The sequence below is a fragment of the Vicugna pacos genome, chromosome 1, assembly GCF_048564905.1.
Source record: "Vicugna pacos chromosome 1, VicPac4, whole genome shotgun sequence".
NCBI classification, from domain to species: domain Eukaryota; kingdom Metazoa; phylum Chordata; class Mammalia; order Artiodactyla; family Camelidae; genus Vicugna; species Vicugna pacos.
In genome coordinates, this window is record NC_132987.1 from 120818620 (window position 1) to 120842348 (window position 23729).

A 23729-nucleotide genomic window follows, 5' to 3' on the forward strand; every position below is an offset into this window, starting at 1 on the left:
TGTGATCTCCTGAGAGTTACCCTAAGCCACTGGGTTTCCTGCATTGCCTCCTCCCCTCCTGTCTTCTCTGATCTCAAGTTTCCCAGTCAGTTCTAGTAAGGTTTCAGTTTCTTTTTCTCTATCAAGAGAAATGAAACCTAGAGCCACTCAGGAATCAGGGGGCGGGGGCGGAGGGGCGGAGCCCAAAGAAAGAGGGGGCAGGGTGAGGGAGTATAGGGATAGGGGCGGGGCCAGAAGAAGGGGCGGGGCCTGGAGGGGCAGTGCTGGGAGAAGGGGCGGGGCCGGAAGGAGGAGGGGCGGGGCCAGAGGCAGAACGGGGCATGGGGCGCGGCCCGGAGGAGGACAGTGCTGGGAGGCGGGGACAGAGTCCGCTGAAGCAGAGGACGTTGCTGGAGGACCAGGAGGCGACTGGGGGTGAAATCCGGAGGAAGGGGTGGTACCTAGGGGAGAGTCGGTGTCAGAGGCCTGCCCCTAGCCCCGCACCGTCGCTGTTCAGCCTCCCTGCAGGTGAGCTGTGCTCTCTGAGCAGGCAGCAGCTCTGACATCACTTGGAACCTGGACTCAGTCCTTCGGAGCCCAGGATCTCGCGGAGCGGTGTGGCATCCGGTAACCTCCGGGTAATGCGTCCAGATCTGACGCCGTGGGGGCTGAAGAGCAGAGCAGCGCGCCCTGGCCCAGCGCCCTTCTCTCCTGCCTGAAGCCCGTGTCAGAATCCTGTGTCACTGCTGCGTTTTGTTTTTTCTTCTGTGCGGGTGGCGTAGACCTGTGCTTCTCAAAGGCTAATTCCTGGACCAGCAGCACTGGTTTCACCTGGAGCCTTGTTAGGAACGCAGGGTCTGTCACTGATGGAGCTGAGCTGGTGGCCCTGGGCCCTGAGCCCTGGCTGGTGAAGTACACGTGGCCCAATGCCCAGCCCCTGGGGAAGGTCGGTGGCTTTTCTAAAATCACTTCTCCAGGATAAGGGCCAGCTGCCCCTCTGGCATTTGCCTGGTGATCAGCATTTGGTGAAAGTATACTTTTCAGAGGAAGGCAGGACCATGTGTTACCTGCCTTACCAGGACCTCTCCCAGTGGCTAATGAGAGTTAACTGTTCTTTCCACTGACTTTTCAAACTTCTTCAAATTCCTACGTAGGATGTTTCATTTCTCCGCTGGCTGCAACTGGGCTCTGTGTCACAGAATAGGAAGTGGACGGACCCCCAGCACAGTAGCTCTGTGTTAAAATTGTCATCTCTTGTGTTTGAGGAGTCCATGGAATGATCACAAAACGTACTGGGCTAAATTGTCTACCCACATGGTCTCTAATCTCGCAACAATAAATCAGTTCAGAATGGAGCTCAAAGAGGTCGACTCTTTTGCCCAAAGCACACATCTAGAGAGAAAGGAAAACAGTTCTCTCTGCACTTCCACAAGCTGTCCTGTTCTCTCTGCTGCATCACAATGACCTGCCAGCCACTGCTCACTGCTCCAAGGAAGTGAACCCTCCCCCAGCTGAGCCTTGAGCCAAGAGGGCAGCTGCTTGGTCCACAGCTGGACTGCAACTTCAGGACAGACCCTGAGCCAGAGGCACCAGACCAGGGCTGTTGTGACTTCCTGATCCAAAGAAATAGTGAAACAAGAAATTTTGGGGGTGAAATTTGTAATGTAACTGTAGACAACCATTACGCCATGTCATTATGCATGACCAAAGAGGCATTTAGGGCCTCAAGGGGGTAGAAACAAGTTGGGAACTCCACATTTGTTTACCGTACCAGTGGATACCTTCTCCAGGACAGTCCTCCCTCTTATCACTGCACATTTGACTCCCACCCCAAAGGAGCAGGTCCATGTTGGTGAGGAATCCTAGGGTAGTTTCAACAGGATGTGGGAGGGAAGAGATGGGGGTGGATGGGGAGGGACCAGATTCAAGCAATGCATAGCCCCAGACTGTGAACAAGACAGATATCACTTGTAGAAGCAGGTCTGCAATGCCGGCGGGCAGAGGAGGTAGGAAGGCCCCACAGGACAGAGTAAGCTGTGCGAGACTTAATATGCACAGAGACGGTGGTCAGATCACAGATGAAGATGGGGCTCTGACCCGCAGGCTGCAGCAGCCTGCCCAGGAAACCAACCCCTTGTCCCAGTAGCCAGTCCAGGAAGCCAGCCGGCCTTAGGCAGCCTTGTGAGAAGTCACATTGCTGTCTGTTAACAACCCAGGAGGCAGACAAGAAGTCCTGTGACAATGAGCCCCAAATGACCAGAATTTTGTTGCTGAACCAAATCTTTTTGGCAGACCCAAAGTAAGTCAGACACTGAGACGCTGAAGAGGTTTGTGGCAGAGAGAGTTTATTCACGAGGCAGCCAAGCCAGGGGATGGGAGAAGAGGTCTCAGATCCACCTTCCCGGAGGCCAGGGGTGGGGAGGTTTATGGGAGAAGCAGGGTGGCCCTAGACTTGGTGCAGGGTGACTGGAGGTGGGGAAGGTGAGGTAATCAGTGTCTTAGACAGGTGCATCTGGGTCACATGTCTCTGCAGATTCACCCTCCAGATGATACAAGAAAACAGGGCACACAAAGATGGCCATGTCCCAGGTCCCAGGTGAATCCCTGGGAAGCACCTCATCAGGTGAGGGTCCTTGGCTTCCTGCAGGACAGAATTCAAGACCAAGCCATAATGGAGTGAATGTAGATTTATTCAGAGAGATGCTCGCTCCATGGACAGAATGCAAGCCTTCTCTACAGGCAAGAGAAAGACCACGAGGTGAGGGGTTGTTAGTGCTTATTGGCTTTGTGTGCTAACAAGGGGGAGGACTTTTTATTCCAAGGACTTTGAGGGAAGGCCTGGGATTCCCAGGAGCCAGGCCACTACCCACTTTTGGACTTCTTTTGGTCAGCCTCAGAACTGCTATGGCGCCTTTGGGTGTGTCATCGAGCTACTAAGGGAAAACAATCAGCCAATAATGAAGCTCAAGGTCTGCTGGAAGTCAAATCTCCAGACATCTTGTGCCTTGAGGTCTACTGGGAGGTGAATCTTCCGGCATCTTGACGCTAATCGCTCTGTCATTTCTTAATGCTTGTTCCTGCCCCTGCCCTCCTGTCTCACAGGCGCTGAACATGATGGGAGGGCACCATTTTCCTGCCATCAGATGTCAAAGGCCCCTCATCAAACACTTGTCCAGGCCCAGTTTTGGGGTCAGTGGTCCCAACCAGCTTAGCCGGCTGGCACTGGACCAGGTCTAACTCCAATTTCCTGTAAAACAACTGGGCTACATGAAGCTGGGAAGCTATGTGATTAAAGAGAAAAAGAAATAAAGAAAGAAATGTAACTAAAGGGAGCTTAAATGGTGTAGCTGGTTACAGGCTGAAGGGTTGGAAAGAGCTGCTTCTGAGATGTTGCTCTGCAAGACACACTTAAGAATTTGTTAGACATTAACTCCTTTATCTCCAGGAAGAGCAGTTCTACTTGGGTGATTACTGACAGAGGCCCTCGTTTCTTGTCTCTACTTTAAATTTAGGACCATAAAGACAAAAATCTTGCCTACCACTCCCACTCTACAAGGATCAAGCCATTAGACACTGTAGTCCCCCACCCACAGTGCATCTGGGGGGAATTCAGCATGGAGAAATGTAGGCAGCATTCTGTTCTTGGATATACCGGCTGTAAGTAGTATAAACTACTACTACCAAAAACGATCTATGGGTTCAGTATAATTTCTATCAAAAATCCCAATGACATTTTTTTTTTGCAGAAGGAAAAACCCATCCGAAAATTCCTATCGAATTTCCAGGGACAACGAATAGCCAAAACAGTCATGAAAAAAAAAAGGAAGAAAAAAGCTGGAGGACCAACACTCTCTGATTTCAAAACTTACTACAAATCTACAATTACGAAAACAGTGTGGCATAAGATAGTCCTATAGAACAATGGAACAGAACTAGGACAGCCCAGAAACAAATCCTGGCACATATGTTTAATGAATTTGACAAGGTGCAGAGATCAATATGAATAAACAGTCTTCTCAACAAAGGGAGCTGGGAAACTGGGCATCCACATGCAACAGAGTGACGTTGGACCCTTATCTAATACCATGCACAAAAACAGACTCGAAATCTTATCAAAGACCTAAATGTAGGAACTGGCTGGAAGAGCTTTAGAAGTGAGGGCTGCTCTGTGGACAAGGAGGTAAAGAAAACAAGAAGATCTCTTTGTTAGAGTGAAGAATTACTGGCATTTTTGAACACCTGCTTTGGGGCACATGGTTTGCAGACATGGTTTCACATCACCTCCCTAAAGTCCTGAGAAGCTATGACCGCTTAGTGTGAAGAAGAAAATAAAACTAGCCATGACCCTCCAGTCTAGAGATGACCACTGGTCAGAAGCTCTGTATTTTTAAAAAATGATCTCCTTATTAAAATTTTTTAAGAATCAACGCAGAAATGGGAAATCACACAATACAAAACAATACAAATGGAAAAAGGTATCACTCAGCCTCTTTTCTCCTGGGGGACTGGGAAACGCCATCACAGCAAATGATGAGAAGCAGGTGTCATGACCGAATTCATCCGCAAGGGACCAGCTGAGGGACACCATCCCAAACAACCAAAGCCAGGATTTAAGCTGTAGCCTTGGGGAATCTCCACAATTCGCTTATTTGATGAGACAGTTAATAAGGGGCTACTATGTGCTACGTACCATGTGAGAGTCTGGAAATACAAAAGAACAAGAGGCTGACCTTACCCCTCCTCTGGGGTCACATAGTCGAATGGGGAGGGGTGACAAATTAACAAAGAATGGCAGCGGTGTTTAAGAACGCTGTAACTGGAGGCTACAGGACACAAGGGCTGCAGAGCTCCCTCTTCATGGAGGATGGGGAGGACCTCCTGGCAGAGGAGACAGCTCTGAGCACGGATGCGCGTCAGGTAGAAACTCTGGTGCTGAGAGAAGGACCGTGAAGATGGCCCCGACAGTAACAGAAAACTCCGACCCCAAGAGAGAAGCCACTTCCCGTGCCACCTCCCTTCCGTGACACACAGAAGCAAAACCCAGAAGTACCGCCGTTCTTTCGGGAGCCTGTTCCTTTCAGAGTGAGAACTGATAGAGGGCTCGCCGAGCCTGATCAAGCCGGTGAACTTTCTCCCTAAGGACTCTCCTCTTGGCAGAGGTGTCGCTCTGTTCCTGAAGCAGCCAGGAATACTGCTGTTTCTCCTGTAGCGTCTGCATCATGGCTTTCTGCACGTGGTCGCCGTTCTCTTGGAGCATAAAGTACTGAATGATGAGCGGGATCTGGTTGGAAAGACGTTTGCTGGTTTCCTGGAAGGGGGAAGAAGGGTCAGCAGGAGGGGTCTCAGCCCAAGGCCTGTGGCTGCAGAGAGGAGTTCTCGGACGGACGCATGGATGGACGCCTTGGGAGGTCCTGGTGTCAGGCCCACCTCCACTCCAGGGTCAGCACCAAACCAAGGGAAGGATCTGCTTGAGTTGCCCACTTTTCGCTACCCAGGCATGCCCTCTGGCAATAAGAGCCCGCCTGTAGGCTAGCACACCCATACCACCTTCTGGACAGCCCAGCCTTCCCAGGGGCTCCTCCCCCTCCCCCACTTCAGCCCCCCGCAGAGACCTCCCGGCCCCGGGACCCCGGGGCGCCTCTGGGAGTGAGTCGGGATCTCCTGTAAGCAGCTCTTTCGCTCCTTTCCTGTCTGCCCATTTCTGTTCCTGTCAAACCTTACACAAATGAGATCACTAGGTAACATTTAGCCTGACTCCTGACTTACGCTCCATGGAATGCACGCAATGCGTTGAATCTTTCCCTGGATTAAAAGAAGTCGGAATGAAGAATTAAGTAGTTAAAGAATGACCAGCTCTCTATCCCAACAGCCCCCTTAGCAATCCTGCAGGCAGACCACGTGGACGAGGTGACACTGAAGAAGGAGGACAAGGAGGCACCAGCCCGCACGCAGTGGGCAATGACGCAGAGCCTAACCTCCCGCCTCAGGGATGTACGGAGGTCACTTCCCTTTTCTCCCTTTAAAACCTGTCATGGCTGAGCAGAATCTTGGTTTTGGGGGACCTGAGCCTCCCTTCTCCCCAGACTGCCGGCCTTCTGATAAGGCACCTTTCCTTCCTACCAACACTTGCCTTTGAACAGTGACTTCCGCGCAGCGAGCAGCTGGACCTGAGTTTGGTGGCACTGCTCCAGTGCTGCCTCCTTCCCTCTCTTCCTCAGCGTCTCCAGGTGGCCTGGCAGCTGGACCCCACATCTGGGTGACTCTACTTTCTGTTCTGATCAAGAAAGGACTGCAGGAGTTGGGCTTCCCTGCAGTTTAACAGCTACCGTCCTTTCTATGCACCCTAAGCCTTTAGCCCGTGGGCGGAGGGCCGGGAACCACGCAGCTGACAGGGTCGCAGCATCTAGGAAAAGGCTTTTCCATTCCTGATGTGGAGCTAGTGAATTCGAGGCCTTCAAGAGCTGAGGGCCTTCTGAACGTTAAGGAAGCAAAACTGTATCCAGTAAAGTTAGTGCTTGCTGTGTTTTGCCGCATTCTGATAGCAGTTTTGTAATTTATGCATAGCATAAAACATACGGCTCTGGAGCTGGAATTAATTTTGAGGACATGCTCTGCCCCATTGAGAACCTGATTTGGGGCAAAGTAATGAACACAGGCTCCACAGGGTGACTGTCAACTACAAGGGGGTGACGTATGAGAAACTGGTCACAGCAGAAGGGGCCTGACACACGGCGGTGCCCCTCCCCTCCTCGCTCAGGTAAGCAGCTGTCAACCAGGGTAGCCAGCCTCGGCTCGGAGGGGCCACAGTGCTGGCCTGTGCACCTGCACACTCACCAGGAAGTACGCATTCAGGTGGACCCCGATCTCAGTGATGGAGGAAACCGAAGACGGGTCACTTAAAGAGGTTGACTTCAACTGAAGATTCTGGGAAGGCTTTCCCACTGAGTTGAAGATCTCTTCTCGGACTTTGCTCAGAACCACGCTGTAAATCTGGTCTTGGCAATAAACCAGGTGCTCCATCTTGAACTGCAGTCGGATGAACCTTTCTGCTCTTTCTGCTTGTTGTGTTTTTATGTCTTCGATCTTGTTCTGGTTGGATAAGAAAGAGAAACACCTTACTTCTCTTTTGTCCCCCTGCTGTGAAAATGACTGAGAAAGTACCGTCACGCTGAACACTGTTGCGCCTGAGACTGCCAGTGGCGGCTTCCAGGAGGCCCCGGCTCGGCCTGCGCTGCCGTCCTGCCCGGGCCTGCGGGCGGCTCCCCCGCGGCTCGGGCCAGGCCCGCCTTCCGTGCTGCCTGGGTTTTCCCTCCGCCCCGACCTCCGTCTCCTCCCACACCCCCGCCTTTCTGCTCCCTCAGCTGTGCTTCAGTCTGCGTCTGTGCGTCCACACTCTGGGGTCGCTGGCTGGCTTCGGTCCAAGCTTTCAGAAGGACTCCTGCGCTAACGACCGCGGTGGGGCAGCAGCTCGAGACCCGGGTTTCCCCGAAGCCCTGCGACTCCCGCGACCCCGCACAGGCAGAGGCCCCGGGAAGGGCGGGGACGCACAGTGCAGGGAGTCACTTCTCGGTTTTCGAGTTTCCACGGGACTTTCGTATGCTGGGGGCGGAGAGAGTGGTTGGAGAGAAGAGGGAGCCTGTGAGCTTCACGAAGGCAGGCTGCCCCTCTGTTCTGGAGAGGAGAGTGCGTGGCCAAAAGCATGTATGTGGCAGCCCCGCTCCCAGGACTGAAGTCTGAGAGCAGGAGTGGGCCGTGTGTCACTTCCCACGAGGAGTGAAACGGAGGACACGAGACCCTGGGCCCCGATGCTGCTCTGGGGCAGAGAGCAGATGGCGGGGAGCGTGTCCGGGTGGGAGCCCGGTCACCGTGGGGGGCAGTGTGGCCCCGGAGCTGTGCCCAGACTTCCAGGACGGCACAGGGGACGGAGGCCCCTGGGCGCCAGCTGTCTCCTCGTCCCGGGAGCAGCCTGTGCTGCTGCAGGGAGCCCGGGCCCTGGCAGGGCTGGGCCAGAGCTCAGCAGGACCGACCGCGCAGGCAGGAGCACGAGGCTCCCAGGGCACCAGCCGCCCAGGCCCTCGGGGGACTGCCTGCATCTTGAAAGCTGCCGGCCTGTCACCCACCCCCTGAGGAGGTGCCCCGGGACTTGGGCACAGCCTCTGGGAAAGGCAGAGAGAGGGCTCAGAAATGAAGTTCAGTTTTCACCAACTGGCCAAAGAGGTGAAAGAAGAAATTGTTTTGCGATAGAGAATGACAGAACCGGTTTTCCTGGCTCAGCTGATGCGGGATGAGACTCGGACCCGTCAGCCGAGGCTTGGGCAGAAGAGGGTTTTAATCGCAACCCGAATGGGAGCCAGGACAGCCCTCGCTCCCCTCTACTGAGACAGGGGCTCGGGGAGAACTGCCGGCTGCTGACTGAAGACGCACACAGCCCTGGCGAGGTCTTTAAGTCAGGCGTGGAAGGCTTTGGGGTCGGCCTCGCAGACACGCTGTCCTTGGTGCTGGGAGGAGACTCCAAGCCCCAGCCAGTCCCTCGGCTCAGTGACAGGCTCGGGTGTCACCGGCCAGCCCGCGCCCCGCCGGGCTGGGGGGCTCGCGGGAAAGAGAGCTCCCGGGCGCGCGCTTGGTCTCCTTCGCCAGGGAGGGGGCCTCTCCTGAGCAGGAGCCAAAGGGCCGCCGCTCCTGGAGTCGCCAGCCCCGCTACCCTGCAGTCGTCACCCTGGCCTCCTGTCTCCAACGGACAGTACATGTCTAGCTTCCTTCACCTGTTAGACCCGGTGGGTCAGCCCGAAGTACAGGTGACCAGCAGGTAAACGGCAGGCACTCACCTGGGCAGTTTGATTGAGGTTGGAAAACTCACTGAAGTGTTTTCTGGCTGTGTCGGTGAAAGTGTGCCAGACAGTCTCTGAGCAAAGAAAGCAAAACGGCAGTGAACTGCAGCCAGGAAGAAACGGGCTGAAGACACAGGGTGGATGGATCATGACGCCTTGTCCCCGTCCTGGGGCTGAGCTCCCCAGATCCACAGACCAAGGGGGAAGGGGGGACGGCTCTCAACCCCACTGTCACCGCCACCCTGAGCAGGTCCCTGGGTTTCCTGGCCTTTTGCTGGGTGTGTCCTCTACAGGGTTAGCACGGGACTGCTCCCCGCACAGCAGCACAGAGGCCCAGCTATGATGCAGATAAAGCTCACACATACTCATCCTCCCCCCGAGGCTGCTAGAATCCGCAGCCTGTGTCCGATCATTCCGTTCCCGCCCCCCCCACCCAAGGCCCTGGCACCCACGGGAGGTACAGCTGGCAGGAGAGCTCCTACCAACGACTTTCTGCAGCATGACGACCGCCGGGTCCACCAGCCGTTCCAGGTACTGCTTCACGATGGTCTCAAACGTCCTGTAGTTGACGAAGCCCAGGAGCTCTTTGCCTCGATACTGCTTCTCATATCTTGAGACTTCTTCGTGGATGACATTTTTAACTACAAGACAGAACAAACCACCATGGTAAACTCTAATAATTTCGGAGATATTTTACAGATGGGACCCACTGAAACTTACCCCAATGTTTCTAATCAAAAAATGTATTGCTCTGATAATGCCAATTTGAGAAACAGTGACATTTAAGACACAGAAATCTTTATCTGTTCAAATGTGTTTCAATTGAGGGTCGTCATCCTGAGAGAGAAGTTGAATGGTTATAATTAGAAGGGAAAAAATCTGATTCAGTGAAAACAGAACCTCAGAAATTCTTGTGCACTTGCAGCTCTCCCAAGAACACATCCAGACACAGCCGGAGGAATCCTCCCATGGATGGAGAGGGCTGTTTTTATTAAGCGTTAAAACAAAGATACACACACACAGACACACACGCACACGCACACGCACACGCACACACGGGCACGTATCCTCCTGGGACCTGGGCTGCAGCAGAATGGAAGCTAGAACTTTGTCAGGAAAACCATCACCCTCTTTGGTCCTGCGTTAGGGCTGAAGAGAAGGGGAGAGACGGGGTAAGTGATACTGTCCAGCCTTGAAAAGCAGGGAGGCAAGAAGGACACGGCAGGTGGGGGGGGCTGGCTCCTGCTGAGCTGGCGAGGACAGTGCTCCCCCGATGGCTGTCTGGTCTCGGGGAATATGACCCTGCTCTTAGGGGAGCACTGCCCCAGGACTTACCTTTTTCGGTGTTGGCTGCAAGTATGAGGACCCAGTTTTTAAACTCCTCTCTGATTTTGTTATATAAGCGGGCCTCTTTCTCCTTTACGACTTCTTCTCCTTCTATTAACTTTTCAATGTCCTGATTAAATGCCTTAATTTTCTGAAAAATGAGATAAAATCATCCATCAGTCCTGTGGTCATATTAAGAGCAGGAACCGGGACAGCAGCGTGTGGTGGGGGGCTGGGGTCTGCAAGGAGATCAGGGGAACCCCCAGCCACCTCATCCCCTGTTGAGACACAGAGGGGACAGGGCGGAGCTCCCACATGTCACCTGCGGGGACGCTCACGTGGAGGGCCACCTAGAGACGTGCGGGGCCACCAGGAAGGATTCGGCCACCTAGAGAGACCGGGTGACGCAGAAGCCACTTTCTGTGCCCAGTGTCAGACGCAGTCCCTGGCATCCTCACCTCAATCAGAAAGAACATTTTATCAGCATCATGGCTGGGGACGTTGGCTCCACACTGGCGCAGCTCCTCTATCGCCCTCTGCTGGTTCTCCTTTATTTGATTTTCCAACAGTGGGAGGGATTTCTGAACAAAGTAAGAGAAACACTGAAACTCTGCAGCTTGATGAAATCAGACGACAGCTTTCTCAGGTATATGGGCGGAATCCCATCTGAAAGTTTCCAGGGGACCCGGAATTCCTATTACCCTGTGGGAAGCTTGTTTAGTTGGATACCTGCTAAGGAGCCCAAGTTGGGCTTTGAAGGCAATGCCATGCACTGCAGTTGGAAAGATCCGGTGTTCTGCGAGGTTTTGCGGGGTGATCTGGGAGGGGGGCCGTCAGGGGAGGAGGGGCCGCTTCTTGTTTTGTTTTGTTTGGCTTGGAGCTTTGCATCGAGAGAACAAATACACTTGAAAATAATGGGAGACTTATTTAATGAAATGCTCTGTTGGTGGTAGTTTGAGTGTTGTAAACTGATAAATGGTGCTTTGGTGGAAGGATGTGTTTTCGTGTTGGTGTCAGGCTGGGCACCATGCCAACCAGTCAGTGTAACTGATGAAGATGACAAAGTCAGGGACTGGGAAGGATGGAGCGGACACCCGGGAGGGGGGTCTTTGGGCCAAGCATCGGTCCAAGACCTCACATCTCAGGTGAGCCCCACAGGCAACACAAAGCACACGTCTTTATTGATTCTTTTTCACAAGAGAGGAGCCTGTGGCTCAGAGAGGCGGACTGCTCGATATATCACTGAGCTACTAAGGTGCAGAGTTCCACTGGGCACCCTGACCACCCGATCCTCGGCCCGTGCCCGGGAACAGGGTAGGTAAAGGCACCTGAGTGCATGATGCTGGTGCAGACACCGGGCAGGATGAGCTCATGGGGATTTACAGGCAGTTTGTGGATTAGCTTCCCAAGAGGTCGATATGGTGTGTGTGTTTCTCTCTCTCTCTGGCAGCTCGCAGCCATAGGCAGAAATGTATTCATTCTTTTTCTGATATTTCCAATGATCATAACTGAGTCTTGATACACAATGTTTAACGAATTCAAAATAGTAAAAAACTTAAATTCGAATTTCAATGAAGTATTTAAATGTTAAATATTTAAATTTTAATGTTTAACGTGAAGTATTTAAATGTTTAAATGTTAATGTGAAATATTTAAATGTAGGTTATGAAACTATTATCAAAATGCAATATCTTCTAAAAAAAAAGGTGTTTATCTCCACTAGACAAGGGATATACCTCTGAGGCAGGCATGCATTTCTCAGAATCCTGTGCTTCAGATTAAGGGGATTTCCCTGGAATCAGTGTTCCTCAAAGTGTGTTCCCCAGGTCACCTGGAACGTGAGGGGGAGACTCGTGGATCCCACCCAACGCCTGGTGACTCGGAAATTCGGACCCAGGCCCTGGGAATCTGAGCTGAAAGAAACACTCTGGGTAACTTCTGTGCACACACAGTTTGAGATCCACTGGCCACTTCCAAGCAAATATCCTGTGAATCTGTGTTTTCCGGTTCAAAAGAATCCATTGCCTTTGTGTGACAGCCAGCTCAGCACAGACTGGAATCCAGCCCCCGGGATCGTCTCTGCCCTAAGGGTTAATGTTCACTCTTCCCGCGTTGCTCGACCTCGGGCACACGGGTCCGGGCAGCACGACACGGGCTCTGCTGCTCCGAGAACACCGGGCCACGGTCGCCCGGGCGTCAGCGACGCCAGGAGAGCTTTGCCTGGGGTCGTCTGTGCTTGAGAACCGGTGAACACTGAACATTTCTCTCCTACGAGCTGGAAGCTGGGAAGATGATTTTTGTGCCGTGACGCGTTAACAAGCTCCTGCCAAGCTGCCGCGCGTCCGTTCCCCTCTCGGCCGCTCTCCCCGCTGCTGGACGGCCCTGGCGGCCCCGGGCGCTGAGTCCTCCTTCCTCCCTCACTGCCCCCGAACGGACGGATTCACTCTTTCTTCCAACATCATGCAGGCGTTGCTTCCCCGTTACAGGCGCTCTCTTGTGAGCCTGTGCCTTGAATGACTTGCGTTTCAGACATGCTTGCTTGCTTGCTGATTTGGGCAGTTTGATGGGTGTCTTGGCCAACTGCTGCCCACGAACGTGACTTGGACGGGCTGTTACTTTTGTAGCCTGCAGCCCGACCCTCTGACTCACCCTGATGTGCGCGGTGAGCTCGGCGGTGAGCCTTTCTGCCAGACGAGGCACGGTGGCCTTTCCTTCCTCCAGGAGACCTCTGAAACAGGAGAGGGCACACGTCAGCTCAGGAAGGGCTCGCTCTCCAGTAGTGGGCCTTGCAGGTGGCCAGGGCGGCTCGCGTCTCGGGGTAACACGCGTCATCCGAAAAGCCAGGCGGCCCTCGAGAAGGACACTGGCAACTCCGTGGAAGCCCGCGCCGCGGCCAGCACGGGGCCGGGAAGCTTGCACTCAGCTGTCTCCTCTTATCATCCCAACAAAGTCATGAGGCATCTTTTCAGGAAAAGCGAAACACACGTAACTTCAGAGAGGTTAAACGACTTGCCCAAAATAGTATTTCATTTCTCCCAACCAACACTTGTCCCCAAACGGCCGAATCCACCTCCATAAAGAGGATCAAGCAGCAGGCACCCCAGCCCCTGACGTGTCACAGATGTGACGGAGCTGCCGCCGCAGAGACGGGCAGAGGGGCCTGCGGGGCGCGGACGCCGTTAACTGGCGTTGGTAACAGCACCAAGAACCTGCAGAGGGGAGAGGACGACCTCTCCAACAGGTGGTGTTGGCCAAACTGGGTTTCCACACGCAAAGAGTGGGGCTGGATCCTCCTCTCAAACCAGACGCAAAAGTCAGGAGGAAGCGGCTCAGCGGCTCCAGTGGAAGCCTGGCCCAGGCAGACACCTGGACCAGGGCGACACCTTCATCCCGTCGGTCCTGGAAATGGTTTCACAGCCAGGACAGCAAAAGCACAGGAAACAAAAGCAAAGCAGGCAGGCAGGACTACATGGAACCACGGGGCCCCAGCACCGAGGAGACAATTAGCAGAGGAAGAGGCAGCGCACCAAACGGGAGAAAACATCTGCAGACCACACATCTGATCGAGAGTGTGTTTCAGAAATACACAAGGAGCTCCTACAAGTCACTATCAAAACCCCGAAAACACAACTGAGAAACGGGCTAACGACTGGAATAGAGATTTCCTCAGAGAAGACACACGATGGCCACTCAGTCCATGAAAATGTGCTAACGTCGCTGACCGTCAGGGAAATGCAAATCAAAACCACAATGAAACATCACTTCCCATCTCTGAGGATGATATTATCCACACACCAGAGCACAGGTGCTGGCCAGGATGCGGAGAAGCTGGGTCCCTCGTGCACTGTCGATGGAGTGCAAAATGGTGCAGCCAGTACGAAAAGCAGTATGAAAATTCCAAACTTTAAAATGGGGCTCCCACGTGATCCGGTCGTCTCCCTCCTGGGGACTTACTCAAGAGAATTGGAATCAAGATCTCAAAGCAATACTGACACTCCTGTGTTCACTGCCGCACTGCTCACAGTGTCTGCGACGGGGACAGACACGTGGATAAAGAAAATGCGGATGTGCCTGCAATAGAATATGGTTCCACCTTTAAAAGGAAGGAGACTTTGCAACACGTGACACCGTGAATGACCCTCGAGGACTTCATGCTAAGTGCATTAAGCCAGCCGTAGAAGGACAAAGAGCACGTGGCTCCCTTTACAGGAGCTATCTAAAGGCATCAGACTTGTGCCGTCAGGGAGTGGAATGGCTGTTGCCACGTGTGGGGGCAGGAGGAAATGAGGGCTTGCTAAGCAAAGGGGATAAAGTCTCAATTCTGCAAGATAAGTCACTTCTAGGGATCCGTGGAACAACGCTGTGCCTGTGGTGAACAATACTGCATTGTGCACTTTCACATTTCTTGGAAACGTCGACCTTGTGTCAAATGCTGTTGCCGTAATGAAATGGATTTTGTAACTGTTTACATGGGGCTTCCTGAGTGCCTACACCGTTCTAAGAGCTTTACAAATATTTAATCATGGAACAACCAGGCTTACAGAGAGAAAGGCAAAGGCAAAGACAAAGGGGAAGGCGCTTGTCCGGGGCCGCACACCAGGCGGTCCGGCCTCTGAGTGTTTGCTGTCAGCACAGATTCAGGACGGACCCGTGGGCTCATCGTCCCAGGGCTGCTCTGAGAGCTGTCCTGCAGGGGCCAAGTCCCAGTGCGTGGACGCACGATGACTGAAGTCAGATGTCCAGCGACAAAGCGCTTCAACACACTTTTTCATCCAAGACTTAATTTTCCCCAAATTCGGTTGTTTTCAAAGTCTGGTTCCTGGACCAGCAACTTCTGGGAACGTGTTAGGAACACAGATTCTGCGGCCTCAAGCCCAGCCCTCAGAAACTCTGGGCCGGGGCACAGCCAGCTGGATCCCCCTGCTGGCTCAGGGCTGAGAACCAGGGGTGTGGCTGTTACAGAGCCTTCTTCTTGCTCGGCGAGCGGGGCCTTCTCTCCCTGTGACCCCCAGTGCTACCGAAAACAGTGTGTGTCTTGGATTCAGGGTGGGGACAGACAGAAGGGAGGATCCGGGTGCTGGTTTGGGAGAGTTCCATACAGCAAGCGGGTGTGCTGGTTGATTTAACATCTTACATCTTTAACGCCTTTGACCAGGTTCACTAGTTTCCAAAAGTTAGAAGATCTATTTCTAGGCCTCTTTTCATTCACTATTTGTTTGACCTCATCGTCCTCACCTATAAAAATGGGAAGAACCTCACCTGCTATATGTACCTCTTAACACTTTGTGGGACTCAAATGAGCAACAAGTGAAAACCTTTGGGGAAACCACAGTGTATATGCCCCATGAAATGCCATGTTACAAGGTTTTCATCAGCAGCATCATTAGAGACCAAGAGAAAATGTTTAGTTTAAATAAGCCAACAAAACTTAACACCAAAATTAAGACAAGGATATGTTATGCCAGGTGGTATAATTTTACACGTAATTTGGTCATCGTATCGGCCAATCCTGGTAGGCGGAACTGGCTTCCAGGGAGTCCAGCTCCAAGGCTGTCCCAAAGAACCTCACCTGAAGTACGGATGCATTTGGAAGAACAGCGTCTCTCTCCTGGTGGCCTCGGCCAAGCTCAGTTTGTCCAGGATGTCCTGCTGGCCCCGGCACTTCACTATCATGTAGCCCTTCTTGAGGCGGTACGTGAGGTTCTGCATCACGTTCAGGACGCATTTCTCGGTGCCCTTGTCCACTAGGTCTGGTTTGGTCAGGATCCCTGTGAGATGATGGAGGAAAGCACTGGAGGTCAGTTGTCCCCTCAAACGTGTTTGACTTCCACTAGGCTATGGGCCTTTTCTTGCGCAAGACCAACCAAGTCTTCCGCAGCCTTGACCGCCCAGTGCCTGGCTGCCCATTCATTGATCCCACCGTCACCCCTCTTCCTTGCACCTGCATTTGCTTATCCACTCACTCGACTCCTTAACTGCCTTGGGTCACTTGTTTAACAAATGTTTCTTGGGTGCCTGCTGGGTGCCGACGCTAAGGCAGCAGCATCAGATCGGACCGGCTCCACCACCACGTTTCCAAGGACCCGTCATCAGGAGGGTCTGGAGTCTCTGGTCAGACTCGCTCCGCCCCCTTCTTGTGGTTCCTCCTCTGAGATTCTCCCGCCTGCCTCCCTGTCTCGCTCTCCCGCCCTCACTGCTCCCCACTCACACTGGATGGAAAGCCGTGCATTCTGAGTGATAGTGTTCTTTGAGTGTCAGATTCCCGCTGCATTTCCTCTTTGTTTCCTGTTAGAAACCTGAAGGTCATCTTCTACTGTCACTGTCATTGTTTTTAATTTGCTGTGAAGTCTGGACTTCTGGTCCACCATTTCCTGAGACATTCCTGGCACCTAAAGGATTGAATTTCTCTCTCTCTTTTGACCTTCCTGTCACCAAAAGGTGTTATTTAAGAGCGGATCTTCACAGTCACCAAGAGGTTTGTGCAAGCACAGGCCTTCATGTCACTGACAGAGTCGAGATGTCTCTGAATCTACTCTCGCACCTGCCGTGGCCAGAGAGGACCTTCCCCTGGGAGGGAGAAAGCAGCCAAGAAGGCCCGTCCCTGGAAGCAGTGGTCACTCGTGGAAGCCTAGGCCACTGGCCTTTATTCTGAGGACAAGTACAAGAGAATAGAACTTGGGACGCTCTGCTAGGACTCGCTGCAGCTGGGGAGAGCGCCTTCTCACAGTGAGCCTGGTTGAAAAAGAGGATGCATGCGAATGCACCCCCATCTGCAGCATTTGCTCATAAGCCTCATGTAGGGCCCCGGCTACAGGGAAGGCCACTAACTGTCAAACATTTCTAGACACTTCAATTATAAAAACAAAATCAATCCATTCCTAGATGCTTTACGCAAACATATTGAATTAAGAAAGGAGCACACTGGGTCAAGCACATGCTGTGGGTGTTGAGCAGGTGGCCGTGAACAAGACTGCAAAGTCCCTGATCTCATGAATATCCCCTCCCTTCCAGTGGGAAAGCGCTAGATAAATGAATCCAGTAACATAAAAGAAACAAAGAAAAACATCCGCTGTTGATCCGTGCTATGCAGAGAACTACAGTGACCGCTGGCGGGTGAGTGCAGGCAGGCGTGGATGGTATAGATCCCGGCTGGGTCCCCAGGCGGGCCCCTGGGAAGGCAGCGCTCAGGCTGAGGTCTGACAGGAGGAAGGAGCCGGCCTAGTGAAGATGGAGAAAGACCCTTCCAGGCCCTCGGGAAGAAGGAGCTGGGATGACTGAGCGGGACTGGAGAGGAGGGCGCGGCAGAGAGCAACGGGAACTGTGCTCAGAGAGCCACGCAGGGGCCAGGCCACAGGGGGCTTGTCGTCCAGGCACAGGAGTCTGGGTTTGTGTATGTGAGGAGGGAGCACTAGAGAGTCAGTCGGGGGCAGGGCAACATGACCCGATTTACATGTTTAAGGCCAGCAGAGAGTGCAGTGCACTGGGCAAGGTGCGTGTGGAGAGCCCAGGCAGCAGGTGATGGAGGCTCAGCCTGTGCAAATGAGAAGTGCAGATGGCTGTGGTGTCGGTCTGGAGGCAGAGTCACCAGGACTTCAGATGGGTTAGACATGTGCAAGCAAGCAGAAGGCAGAATCAGGGGTGACTGTCTGATTTGGCTTCAGACCTGGGCAGGCGGGTGTGGCGCTAAGAAAGAGGCCTGAAGCCTGGGAAGGAGGAGAATCTGGGTAGGGTGCAGACCCCAGGGGTTGTGCTTTGGTCACATTAAATTGGAGACACTTAATGCGCTTCCAAGTGGAGATGTCAGGCCTAGGGGAAGGCTAAGGGTTACAGATATAGGTGTGGGTGTCGCGGGCAAATCGATGGGACTCGAAATTGTGGACAGACGCGATTATTTAAAGAGACTGTGTTAACAGAGGGAGAGCTCAGGACCAAGTTCTGGGTTTCCAGTACTTAGAGGTTAGAGAATTGAAAAAACAACCAGACCAAGATCGAGACCTCCAGGTGGCCAGGGAAGAGGAGACCTGAGAGAGAATGGGGACCCAGAGGCCAGCAGGCCGTGATGTCCCAGCGAAGGAAGGAAGATGCCAAGAAGGGAGTGGTCGCCATCTTGACTCTGGCTGAGAGGTGGAGGAAGATGAGCACAGAGAAGGCACTGCGCGTTTGTCAGCACGGAGGCCTCTGGTGACCTTGACCAGAGCCTTCTCTGTCCCAAGGTGGGGCCAGGAGCTCAGCCGGAGCTGGCTGTGTGGACAGTGTGCATTTAGCAGTGCATGGATGGGGAACAAGCTTGGTGGGGACCCCACAAATATTCTGACTCTGTTCTTCCCCAAGCTTAATATTCTGTAAGCCACAACTACACCATCCACCAAATTTGTTCTATTTTCACCCTTTGGAAGTACTGCATAGGCATTCATTCCATTTCTGTTTTTAAAAAATGTGCTAAAGTACACATAACTCACATTGACCAGAGAATACCTCAGTGCGTGAGAAGACGCTGCTCCCCCCTTTCTGCACCATCGTGGTCCCCACTTCTCAAGTTTGTTTTGTAAAGCATGGTGAAATACCCGTAACCAAGTTTACAATTGTAGCCATTTCTAAGACTCCAGTTGGGTGGCATTAAGTACAGCCTCACTGCCGTGCCATCGTGACCACCACCCAGCTCCAGAATTTCTTCATCTTGCAAAACCAAAACTCTGTACCCTTTCATTAACTGCCATTCCCCTTCCCCGCTTCTGGCAACCACCATTCTACTTTCTGTCTCTTTGAATCTGTCCAGGTTCCTCATATCAGTGGAATCTACAGGATTTATCTTTCTGGGACTGGCTTATTTCATGTCCTTCCTTTTCAAGGCTGGACAGCACCCCACTGTGTGTGCGCACCGTGGTTCGCTTGTGCACTCCTCCCTTGATGGGCCCTTGGTTTGCTCCCACCTTTTGCTTTCGTGAAGAATGCTGCTGTGCACGTGGGTGGGGATTCCCTTTTCTTTTTAAACCCAGCGCACTTGTCTCTGTCGCTGCACTTGACCTGGAGTGCAGATGGAAAGCCTGCAGGGACACCGTGATACTGTCTGGGACGCACTAAGGTCTGACTGTGTGTCCTCTACGCCTGCAGTTCTTGGTGAATTCATATTAATAGCAGCTGATATTAAGTGAGAGCCTTCGGTTATCGGAGTTTATGCCTAACGAGAGGAACAGACAACGATTAATAAGAAGCGTTACTCAGTTTCTACAGAGATGTCAACATCCAAATCGACCTACTGGGCAGGTGATGTTACCTGCCGCGGCCGTCAGCAGGACATCCCTCATGACTTACGATCGTGAGAAGAGACAGGAATTGCACTTACAAGGACTGGTGACCCCAGACCTGCGTTTTCTCTGTGTGTCCATGTGTCTGAGACGCCTGTAGGGGGCAGGAGCTAAGGGAGCACGCGTGGTCTGGCCTGGAGTAACACTGCACTGAGCCGCGCCCCCCTCGGCTTGTGTCCATCCTTACTGGGAAACTGGGAACTCGTTTGGGAAAATAAAAATGGATAAAGGGTAGGTATGTACTGAGTATCCACTTAGTCAAGGGAAATGACTTGCCAGTTGTCAGGAAGGAAAACGCTATGGGTAGGTGCGATGACTCGTAAAGAAGGGACATTGGGTAATAATATTAAAACTTTAAAAACAGGAGCTGCCGTTTGCCTAAGGGTGTGCGGCCAGTAAGTGGTAGGACATGGCTTCCAACCCAAGCAGTCTGTGTTCTTAAGCCAAGTCCCCTGTAATACCTTCCAGGGTGGCTGTTTAACGAAAGGAATATAAGGGAACCCAGGTCCCCAACAAAAAGTTGTGCTTGAATGTGAGTTCTGCAGACACCTTGTGCTGCAGGGCACGCCTGGACGTGTGCTCACTGAGTATGCTCATCCGGGCTCTATGAAGGGCTTTCCCATCCCCAGGGAGTCATAAGAACTCAACTGTGGGACTGCAGAGCTGATGGGCCAGGCACTTTCTCCCTTGTGGACCACTGTGGACGTTCTCGTCCCCCATCCGGAACGGTTTGAGAATGCAGATGAGGGACAAGAGGAAGGAGGGCAAAGGACCTCCCAACTGTGGCCACACGTCTCACCCTGGCTGTGACCCCCAGCCCCTGGAGCTCCCGCTGGGAACAGCACTCAGACCCAACACAGGAGTGGGCGTCCCCGGCAGAGCTCCCACCCAGGGCCTTCCATATACACGAGGACTCGCCCCGCCCTTCCCGGCCTCTAGAACTGGGTTCCCTCTTCTTACCTATGGTCCTGTCCCCATCGGGGTCCACCTCCTGGGCCATGCTCAGCGCCTCTGTGGTGGCGATGTCCACGTTACAGGGGACCACCACCAGGTTGATCGTCTCCTGCCTCCGGATGTACTTCCTGATGAGTGCCTTGATCTGATGCCAGGGAATCACAAAGGAAGAGCTCATCTCTGATCACCCAACGACACAGCCACATGTGTGTGACACCCAGACCACGGCCCAGCTGTCCCACTTCTGGGCCCTGGCTTGTCCTCTTCCTCGGGAGTGTGCGCCCACCTGCCCTCCTGGGTCCTCTGTTGACGTCCTGCGTATCCTGCACAGCTCATCACCAGTGTTTCTTCCTTCCCGAAGACCTCCGGACCCCCGAGACCCCCTTCCTCTCCAGATATCTCCCGTGGTGCTCCTGAGACTGCCTTCGATGAGAGTGGTGTGTGTGTGCTGTGTCCTCCCCAGAAGGACACCTCTGGGGCGTCCCTGTCATGATCCCGGACGTCCCCACGCAGAGCCCAGCACCAGCCCGCGGCAGGTGCTCAGTGCCAGCCCCCGTGACAGCTGACGTCAGTAATGTCTCCACCCTTGTTTATGCGGAAAACCAATGACTTTTTCTGCAGTTTGTTCTCGGGAGGCGTCTAGCTCATTAGAATTAGGGAGATGTCATAAGATTTCTTAGACGTTGCAGGCACAAAGGAGACGTGGGCCAGATACGCCTTTAACTCCCTGCGTGGAGAATGCAAACCAATAACCGTGGAGCAGGCTGGCACCTTGGGGTGTGTTTCCTAATATTTGGTATAACTCACACTTAGTGCTGCCCAGCTGACATCCCGTCTAATGTCAAGTTGTGCACAGAAAATAGTAGGCACAGCCACAAAATAGAAAATTTCCATCACATGAGCACACACTAGCTTCACACAGACAGTTACATCCTGGTTTTGACCAACTTACACGCTCACCTCCCCACTGGACGCTTCCTCATTATAAGCGCTGCTTTCAAGGGGGAAGAAGGAAGCACGTCCCTACAGTGACCTGTTTGGGGGAGCAGGACACATGGCATTTAACGAGGGGAAAAACTGACAAAACGCCTCGGCTGCAAGAGGCTCAGTAGAGAGAAAGCGGAAGGGAGTGGACCTGCAAGGCGGGCACAGGGTCGAGGTCCAGCCCTGCTCTGGGCATTCAGTTGAGCACCGCCTTTCTCGGCCCCATTCACACCCCCTTCCTCTGGTCCACTGGGACACATTCTCCTTCAGCTCCTCCCATCCGGCACCACTCAGTGCCCCAGGGCTCAGTGCCCTGCTCACCCCAAACCTGGCTAAGCCTCCGGGTCACCCCTCTGAACAGAGGGAAGTTGCTGTCCCCTGATTCTGTGACCATCACCTTCTGGGAGCACCTCATAGATGACAGCTTCCTCCCGGTTTCCTTGTCCTATGACCCTGTGCTTGGCTCAAGAGCCCCCGGCCTCTTTCAGGAATCCCTCATCAGGAGGCAAGGTCTGCTTCAAGGTGAGCCTGTTCTCGTCTCGGTCCATGGTGCTGGCCTTTCTGCCTCAGACCAGAGATCACAGCCTGAGTTCCAACTCACTCACATAGTAATGATTTTTTAATTCTTCCTAAAATTAGCAGATCTCATGTAACAACCAAAGTTCCGGCACGTTTTGAGTATCAGGATAGCAGTAAGACAGGGCTGACGTTCCCACACGACAACATTCAGTGAGGTGTCAGCTGTCCCCTGAAACACTCAGTCAACTTTGCCTGTTTCCATGACCTGCCAGGCCCTTCTCAGAACCTGAGTGTGGGCCCCCAGTCCTAGAAGGTCCGACCCCAGTCTCCTCCACAGCCGCTCAGAGGGAGGGCTGCGGAGGTGCACCAGAGCACGCGGGGCTGCCGGCAGAGGCCGCAGAAGCCACCCCAACGTGGCACGGCCCATTCCCAAGTTCCAGAAAGGCTCACCTGCCGCCCGATGTCCTGGGGCTGATTTCCCACGGCCACCCTGGCGATGCCGGGAAGATCGATGAGGGTCAGATCTGGAACCTCAGGGGCGGTGACCTCCAGACTAATGAGCTCGTGGCTAATGCCAACTCCACTCCCAGCGACGGCGTCCTGGGCTGCGGAGACCAGAGAGGAGACACCCAGAGTCCAGACGGACCGCCCGGCCCGGCAAAAGCACTTTGCAACTGTGGCCGTTGAGCCCTTCTCCCGTATTCGGGAACAGCCCTGAGGGGCAGGGAAGCAGCGTAAGGCGCAGGCCGGATTAAGTGCCTGATTCTCTACAGACAGAGCTCGGGGCAGGCTAGAGCCAGGGCTGCTCCTCTGTAAACTTTCCCTGCTTCAATCCTCGTTCATCGTCGCTGCTTAAGGTACGACTTTTGTAACCTTTCACTGAGGAGTCACGCACGCACAGGACAGTCCCCACCGTCTAAGCAGGTGCTCGGTGAGTTTCACAGATGGGACTCACAGGTGTAACCAACACACGGCTCAAGTCACAGAGCACGGGCAGCCCTCCAAGGCGCTCTCTCCCTGTCGGGCATCAGCCTCCAGCAAGGATGACCCCTGGCCTGGGCCCTTTTGCGCACTTTGCACTTTATCCGTGGCTGGGCCGAGTGAATTTGCTGAGAGGCGACCACCTCTGACCTACGAGAACAGCAGTTTCACGTGGTCTCGCCTAATCACAAATGGAATCATGAACCACAGGACCCCTTGGTCTGGCTTCCCGCTCCCCACGAGGCCTGCGTGGTCCCCGTCCTGCTGCTGGTAGCTGAGGTTGCTTCCTTTTCACTGCTGCCTGTTCGTCCACCCAGTGCCATGATCAAGTCAACTGTGGACGGACACTGGGGGGTCTACAGTGGGGCCTATGAACATCCTAGAACCTGACTCTTGGCACACGTGTCGGCTGCCCATGTGCTCAGGAGTGGACTTCTGGGGCGACATGGGGTGTGCATGCCTCCACCCTTACTGGAAAAGTGTGCCAGTTTTCCAAAGTGGCCACACCAACTCAGACTTCCACCAGCAGGGCAGCGGAGTTCCAAGACGCTATTCTAAAGATGCCTTAGCTGTGGTTTGCTCATGACTCATCTTTCCACGTTCATCCAAGCACACGCCCATGGTGTGTGGGAGTCCACCGCCCTCCGGGCTCTGCCCGCAGAGCTCGTGGGGCTGCAGAGCCCAGGGCTGACTTCAGTGGCGCAGCGGGCCGTGCGGGGCACGCGGCCGCCCAGGACAGGCGCGGCGGGCGGAGCTGGGGGGCAGAGCTTTTATAAACTTGACGCTAGGAAATTTGCCAGTTAGGGCCGCAGGCAGCCTCTGTACTGGGGGTGGGGGTGAATGCTAGAAATGG

At 53.6% G+C, this 23729-nt stretch overlaps 1 protein-coding gene across 2 annotated transcripts in view; it reads right to left on the reverse strand.

The window, feature by feature from the left end:
• Positions 1 to 2318: 2318 nt before the first annotated feature.
• Positions 2319 to 23729, reverse strand: part of LOC102536350 (interferon-induced GTP-binding protein Mx2) — a 33042-nt gene continuing 11631 nt past the window's right edge. Inside the window, exons 5-15 of one of the 2 annotated variants that reach the window (XM_072969479.1) lie at positions 22346 to 22500; positions 20399 to 20537; positions 15703 to 15901; positions 12783 to 12861; positions 10592 to 10714; positions 10143 to 10284; positions 9290 to 9448; positions 8805 to 8881; positions 6814 to 7068; positions 5030 to 5287; positions 2319 to 2620 (exon numbers count right to left, since the gene is read on the reverse strand). In XM_072969479.1, coding sequence (XP_072825580.1) covers positions 5057 to 5287; positions 6814 to 7068; positions 8805 to 8881; positions 9290 to 9448; positions 10143 to 10284; positions 10592 to 10714; positions 12783 to 12861; positions 15703 to 15901; positions 20399 to 20537; positions 22346 to 22500 — 1559 coding nt within the window. In that variant the 3' untranslated portion in view covers positions 2319 to 2620; positions 5030 to 5056. Of the gene's footprint in view, positions 2621 to 3926; positions 5288 to 6813; positions 7069 to 8804; positions 8882 to 9289; positions 9449 to 10142; positions 10285 to 10591; positions 10715 to 12782; positions 12862 to 15702; positions 15902 to 20398; positions 20538 to 22345; positions 22501 to 23729 lie in introns of those variants that run through there. The other variant, XM_072969472.1, reaches the window with a different exon arrangement.